We start from the raw sequence: 8239 nt of genomic DNA on the forward strand, positions 1-8239 counted from the left end.
AAAATGTTTCATGAGTTTATAAGCGTGTCTCAAACGTAGTTTCCTAAGAAAATGACTTATAAGAATATGTTTATTAGACATTAGCTAAAATAATGAATAATTGAGTATTTCTTCGCCACTCCAGATAGCAGTCTCAAGTTCAAATCTTGTGGATTTCAATCGATGTATGACCAACATAAATTCACAGTGTAGTTGTAAAAGAAAGTGCTTAGGGGGTGTTTGGATAGGAAAAAAAGAGTTGTTTATTGCTTATTCCCACAATAAGTTAATTTAAGTGTTTGGATAAAATCCAGCTTATTAGGCTAAATAAGCTAATTTTAATAAGCATTCCTCCCCATGCTTATTGCTTATTGCTTATTCCCACCACAAATAAACTATAAGCAATAAGCTAAAAATTTAATCCAAACATCCCCTTAGTATCATTGTAAAAAACAAACCCTTTCCCCCAAACGTTACAAAATCAGGGGGGTCACAATAGGTGATGAAAAACCCATTTTATGTAAAAATATATATTTTTTGAAATGATATTTTTTTTGAATAAATTATATAAGATTAATGGTAAAATGTGCACAAAAAGTTTAACGGTAAAATGTACACAAAAAAAAAGTTTAATGGTATAATGTGTATATAATATACAATAAAATCCACGTCAGCAGTCACATGGCATGCCACGTGGCATGTTATGTGGTTGGTGACTTTCTATTACCGGTAACATAATGGTATTTTTTAAACAAAAGTGAAGTTTAATGGTTATATGTGTATAAAAGCTATAGTTGATTGGCGATATGTCTAACAAAAAAAAATTCAATGATATTTTTTTGTACAAGTTTAATATTTTGTTATCCTTACGATTCATTTTCCCATTGGTATACTCTTGTGACACACTCTATCTATACTGGTATACTCCTAGCCAGCCCTATGAAGCAGTGATTACTTTGCTAACAATAAACAAATTAAACTTTTTTTTTGTTAACATATGGTTATTTTAGTCGATTTCCCCAAAAATAAGCAGTTTAAATACTTTTCCCCAAACTTTGTCGTCTCTAGTCTCTACAAACAATTCAAAGATGCATAGACTTTTTAGAACAGGTCCAAGTCTCCCTCCCTTGTTTTCTTCCTTCTAGATTTCTAGTTTCTAGATAACGTAGCGTGAAAAATCAACGCTCCTTTCTTCCTTTCACATTCAATGCGCTTTATAAAACAAAAACAAAAATCCGCCATTAAATCATACACCAACATCTCCAACTATGGAGATTCCTTATCTATACATCTCTTTGCTACTGCTTCTAGCGTCCTACCTTTTCACATCCCACTTCCGTCGCAAATTCTCCAATCTCCCACCAACCGTCTTCCCAACCCTCCCCATTATCGGCCACCTATATCTTTTGAAACAACCATTGTACAGAACCTTTGCCAAACTCTCCGCCAAGTATGGCCCCATCCTCCTCCTCCGCCTCGGATCCCGCCGTGTCCTCTTGGTTTCCTCTCCATCTGCCGCCGAAGAATGCTTAACCAAGAACGACATCGTCTTCGCCAATCGCCCTCACATGCTATTCGGTAAGATCATCGGCAACAACTACACCAGTCTCGTTTGGTCGCCCTACGGCGAGAACTGGCGCAACCTCCGCCGCATCGCTTCAATCGAGATCCTATCTATTCATCGCCTCAACGAGTTCCACGACGTACGCGTAGATGAAGGCAGGTTCCTGATCCGTAAACTGCTTTCTCAGTCTTCACCCGTGGATCTGAAGTCGGTTTTCTATGAGCTGACGTTGAATGTGATGATGAGGATGATCTCCGGGAAGAGGTATTTCGGCGGCGATATACCGGAGGTGGAGGAAGAAGGGAAACGGTTCAGGGCGATACTGAGCGAGACCTTTTTGCTCTCCGTCGCTGCCAATGTTGGCGATTACTTGCCCTTTTTGAGTTGGTTTGGAGTGAAGGGATTGCAGAATAAATTAAACGCGTTGAAGGAAAAGAGGGATGTGTTCTTTCAAGGCTTGATCGAACACATTAGAAAATCGAAAGGGGAAAACAGCAAAAAGACGATGATTGAAGTTCTATTATCTCTACAAGAATCAGATCCCCAATACTACACTGATGAAATGATCAAAAGCTTCGTTCTGGTATGATCTTCCTTCCGTTTTTGCTCCAATTTTTAGTTTTAATTTATTATCTCAAACCCATTTTATAACAATCACAACATAGCCATAAAATTATATGTACAAAAGAACATATTAACAGTTATGTCACAGTTCAACTTTTATAGTGAAATGTGAAACGCAATAAATGTATCAAAGTGTTATTAAAACTTAAAAAGTTAGTAAAAAACAAATCTTTCCTTTTTTTAGAAAGGATAATCTTCAAGAAATCTTAATTAGCTTTTTGCCGAATGAAAAAGGTAAAGTACGTAGTGGTTGAGACTTTGACGCATGGATAGTCAAACTTTTGACTTATGAATGGAAGTGGAAACATAGAAATTAATCAATCTTTCTTGTCAACATTGAGCAGCTTATTTTGGACTCCTTCCTACACGAGTACTCAAAAGTCTTTATATCTTACATTAGTTTTGTCATCATTTGTTGCAGGAATCCTCTCATAACAATAATTAGATACAGACTTTTTAAAAATTTAAAATAGAACCCAAGATTTGATTCCATCACAAAATATTCTTGATATGATTCATAATTATTAAATGAAAAACAGCAGGGGAGTTAATTCAGGTGTTTGGTTAGCAATAAAAAAATAAAATATAATAATAAATAATTGAAATAACTTTTATAATTGTTTATTTATTTATTTATTTATTTTGAATATACATAACTTTTAGTAAAAAAATTAAATCCTTCCACCCTTCCTATAAATGTTGAAATCCATCAACCACGAAATTTGAAGGAATATGACGAAATTGAATTCCGTCACCATAATCCACAAACTAAACCAAACGTATGACAAACAATTCGATTATATGATTTTGGTGATTAGGTCCTATTATCAGCCGGCACTGACACGTCAGCAGGAACAATGGAATGGGCAATGTCTCTTCTACTAAACAACCCACAAGTTTTAAAAAATGCACAAAACGAGATCCATACAGTCATTGGTACAGACAGACTTATTGATGAATCAGACGTAATCAACCTCCCTTACCTCCGTTGTATCATAAACGAGACCCAACGATTGTACCCAGCGGGCCCGCTACTAGTCCCACATGAGTCATCAGAAGAATGTATTGTGGGGGGCTATAAAATCCCGCGTGGCACAATGTTACTTGTCAATCAATGGGCCATACATCATGACCCGAATATATGGGCCGACCCGGAAAGATTCGACCCGGAAAGATTTGAAGGGGTGGAAGGGACAAGAGACGGGTTTAAGTTGATGCCATTTGGGTCTGGAAGGCGGAGTTGTCCGGGTGAAGGGTTGGCTATACGGGTTATGGGGTCGACTTTAGGGTTATTGATTCAGTGTTTTGAGTGGGAAAGAATGAGTGAAAAGATGGTTGATATGAGCGAAGGTCTTGGGCTTACCTTGCCTAAGGCTGAACCACTTGTAGCTAAGTGCAAACCACGTCTTGAGATGAAGAATTTACTTTCCCAACTGTGAAAGGTGTTTTTGCTTTGAAATTATAGATATTTGTATGATAAATTTGTAATCGAAATAATGACTACATGATTGATCGATTTGTAAATTAAGTTTTGCTTGTTTATAGCATCTATATTAACGAATCATTTGATTATACAACTATATCGCTTTAATTTTATGCACATAATGAAAAGTTTGAGCGTCGTTAACAGGCATGGAAATGTAAGCAGTTTGTTTAGAACTTATAACATGTTGTGCATCACCCCAACGCCTTAAACACGTGACAACGACTCTACTTCCATCTATGTATGACACATGGTACATGGAACACACATATATACATATAAATTGTTGTTGGTGCACACTAATCAAATTAATATTTTTTTACACTAATACAAAAAAAAATCAAATAGCTGCACGAAATCCCTAAAGACACTTTATAGGTTCGCTCATGCATATATCTTACGGATTCAACATAATTTGAATATAAAATAAATAGAAACCAGACATATTTTATAAATTTAAAACATAGTAAAAATAGACAAAATTTCACAATTGGTCTCTGTGGTTTACAGAATATCACACTTTGAGGACTTCCTAGCAAAAAGTCACACGAATGGTCCTTAAGGTTTCAGTTATTGCACGATTGGTCCATGATCCTAACCCCGTCACTTTTGTACTATTAGTGCAGGGGTAATTTTGTTTTTTCACCTCATAGTCACGGTAATAATCTTTCATTATGCACATAATATACGCATGATCTCAGCAATTAAGTACAAAGATCATCTTCCCCAGCTACCCATTATCCTTTCGCATTCATCGTCGTCTTCTCCAACACAACACAATGCAAGGATCATCTTCCAGTTCGATTGAAAACGATAATGATGTTAACGTTATGGTCAGTTCGTTCCAAACACACGAAAACATCAAACTATGATTTGGAAATGATATACCGTAAGTGACTTACTAAAGTGATCGATCATAGATTTTTTCGATTTGAAATTACGCCCAAATAGTTGATTTTTTTTTGTTATTCTTTATTTCAGAGGGAATAAGCAACTACTTCACACTGAAAATCCATCACGGTGGGATATTCACGAAAAGCCTTGGGAGAAGTTACGTAGATGGAACAATAGACTATGTTGACTTCGTAGATATTGACGTTTTCTCTGTGCATGAGTTGGATACAATGGTTCAAGAAATAGGGTACGTAGAAGGGCAAACATTGTATTATCATTTTCTTATTCCAGAAGTAGAGTTGGACTTTGGTCTCTTACCTTTAGGGAATGATGGGGATGTGCATGTATTGTCAAAATATGTGGAAAAAAAATAACCTTTTAAGTATCTACATAGAGCATGGGCGTACAAGGGTTAACAGTTATTTTTTGTCCCCCACAAAGGTTATTATTGAGGAGTTGGTTAATGATGTGTCCCCTAAACTAGATAGGAACCAAAAGAAAGGAAAAGTTGTTCGATCTTCTAGGAAAAAATTAGACTGCTCCTAGTCCATTGGCCATATCGAACATTTGGTGGACCTTCCCAAGTGATACAGGGTAATGAGCTAGTCATGAATGATGAGCTAATCATAGATAATGAACCAGTTATAGATGATGAATATGATTGTGAGGATAGTGCAGATGAAAGTGAATTTCATAGTCAGCATGATGCAAAAAAAAAAAAAAAAAAAAAAAAAAAAAAAAAAAAAACAGTGTTTGATGAGGAACTTTGATAGATGATGTGGAGGTGAGCATGATCAACTTCTGTAGTGTACTTGATGAAGACATTGGCTTGGGGCAGCCTGATCCGACAAACAATAATACAAAGGAACATGAAGAATTGAAGATGAACCTTTAGAAGTCTTAGATAATGATGTGTTTGAGTCATTTGCTAGTGAACAAGAGCCTAGAAAGAATTTGTTAAAGTCCATTCTAAAACCAGGTTCTTGTTCATATGGTAAGGTTCACACTAAAGCTTTTAAGATTGGTCAGACATTCAAGGAAAAGGAAAAGATCAAAGAAGTTATTGCCAACTACTCTATAAAAGAAAGGAAGGATCTACATTATGTAAAGAATGACAAGACAATAGTTAGGGTAAAGTGTAGGGTACTTGTCCCTAAATCGAATGGTGACAGTAATAAAGGTAGGGGCAATTTAGTACTTTCCAAAAAAACAACTTGTCCATGGGTTCTTTTTATATCTAAGGCAGATGAAAAAAAAAGTTTGGACTGTTAAAACATACGAAGATTGTCATTCTTGTTTGCAAACAAGGACAGTGAAGGCTTGTTCATCTAAGTTTCTAGCTAACAACATATTGCATCAAGTTGACAGTAACCCCAAGATCCCTACCCGTGCTTTACAGGAGGACTTAGTACAAAGGTATTCACTCTCAATATTAACGATGAGAGTATTTCGGGCAAAAGCTATGGCAAAACAATTTGTTTATGGTGATTATGAAAATCAGTATGGTATCTTGAGAGAATATGCCATGGAATTGCAGTCAAAGAATCCAGGAACAACTGTGAAGATAGATGTTGAAACTGAACCAAACTTGTGTTCTGAAACAAGGATCTTCAAACGTGTATATATATATATATATATATATATATATATATATATATATATATATATATATATATGCTTAGGTCCATTGGAGGAGGGATTTAAAAAAGGGTTGAGGGATTTTTTTGGATTTGATGGTACGTTTTTGAAGGGTCTCTTTCCTGGACAGATCCTCACTGCAGTTGGGCTTGATTCGAACAATGACATTTACCCAGTTGCATATGCCATTATAGAAACTGAAAATATAAACTCTTGGACATGGTTTTTGGAACACTTAGGTGATGACGTAGATTTGAATTTTTCATCTAACTTCATTTTCATTTTAGATCGGCAAAAAGTACCCTCTATCTTACACAAACTTTACTTTTTTTTTTTTAAAATTTCATTTGCTAACTTATTTTAATTGTACTCACAGGGAATCTTGGCTGCAATAGAGAAGCTATTTCCATCAGCTGAACAAAGGTTCTGTTTAAGACATGTGTATGACAACATGAAATTGAAACACAAACGTGATGAATTGAGGGAAGTAGTATGGTGTTATGGAAAAGTATATAGGATACCAAAATTTAATAGGGCTATGGAGAAACTGAAAAAGCTTAACCCAGAAGCACATTAGTGGTTAAGTAATATAACACCCATAAAATTTTAACCCAATTTAAAAAATTTCAACACAATTAAAACCATTTAATCATTACATAGTTTGTTTTCAAAATCATAATCATCAGAATATTCCAGTTTTCCAATCATAAAAACATAGCAAAAGGAGGAGCGGTACGATCATGCCTTCACCTTTCCTCGATCACCAGAAGTACCTGAAACAACAACTGAAACGGTAAGCCCAAAAGCTTAGTGAGCTACCCCCAAAATACCATCCATACATAACCATAATCATATCATATCAACAAATACAGGACAACATGCATAGTGAGCCTTCATCTTGACTGGACTGCTCCCGAGCCTTCGGCATGACTGGACCACCTCGCAGGGCCTACATACTATCTAGACCGCTCACCGGGTATGTTGTCCTATAACACAAAGCAGGACCGCCTAACCCAACCCCTAATAAAACAAACATGTGCACATAAATATCATACGCCAACGCATATTATATAATAATCAAACCGATCTAACAAATCACTAATCATGGAAACATCCCAATAACCGGGATACAACCCTAACCGGTCACTAACATAGCATCATCCTATAACCAGAACACTGACCTAACCAGGTCACTACACGTAAGCATATCACCATTCTAACTACCAGGATGTAATCAATAAACATATCATGACATAACCAGATACAATCCATAAAGGGCCGGCCTTGATGCCTTAGACCCTGTTGATATAGTGAGGATAACTCACCTTACAATTGACGACTGAAAATAGAAAGCTCAATTCTCGGATCACCGCCACAAACTCCACCACCTATATCCAACACATCACAGAGTTCATAAACTCCCAAGATACCCCCAAAAGTCACATAGTAAATCCTAGGTCATAGCCAAGGCCAATGGTCAAGGTCGACAGCCCATATTGACCCGACTCGTCGAGTGCATCCAACTACTCGCCGAGTCCCTACATAGCTTGTCAACTCGTCGAGTTGCTAGTGTTTGCGGCCAATAACTCTCTAGCTACCCCATCGAGTTTCCTTGCAACTCCCCGAGTTCATGCATGTCGAAGGGTCGGGAAGACCCTAGCTGACTCGCCGAGTCATTCAACTGACTAGCCGAGCCCAAGGCAATCTTCATCGGACTCGCCGAGTTATTATAAACCTATAAATAATATTTATTAGTAATTCCATATTGTTATACTAATTAATCAACTTACAGGAGTGATGTCTAGGTCGGATTTAGTGAGGTGTTTAAAATGGCATTTCCAAATAGTATACTCTGTATACAACCTCCGATATGATCCTACCTAGTTATTCCTTAATTAGATATTGATGTAGACAATAGGATTATCGAAGAATCTAGACTATAATCATGATAGTCACCAGGATTATGAAACTAGTCTAAGATTTAGTGCTTTTTACGTCTAGGTCTCTTCGGAAGGGTGTAGCGAAGCGCTGTCAAAATTATCAGTCATCGTTTTTAT

At 36.5% G+C, this 8239-nt stretch overlaps 1 protein-coding gene across 1 annotated transcript; it reads left to right on the forward strand.

The window, feature by feature from the left end:
- Positions 1-1129: 1129 nt before the first annotated feature.
- On the forward strand, positions 1130-3744 carry LOC145079720 (cytochrome P450 81Q32-like). The gene is made up of 2 exons (XM_079023125.1): positions 1130-2126; positions 2986-3744. Exons 1-2 carry the CDS (start codon positions 1248-1250, stop codon positions 3604-3606), a joined length of 1500 nt encoding a protein of 499 aa, XP_078879251.1. The 5' UTR covers positions 1130-1247; the 3' UTR covers positions 3607-3744.
- The last annotated feature ends 4495 nt before the right edge of the window (positions 3745-8239 follow it).

Source organism: Lactuca serriola, chromosome 1, assembly GCF_051521515.1.
Source record: "Lactuca serriola cultivar US96UC23 chromosome 1, Lser_US96UC23_V15, whole genome shotgun sequence".
Taxonomy (NCBI): domain Eukaryota; kingdom Viridiplantae; phylum Streptophyta; class Magnoliopsida; order Asterales; family Asteraceae; genus Lactuca; species Lactuca serriola.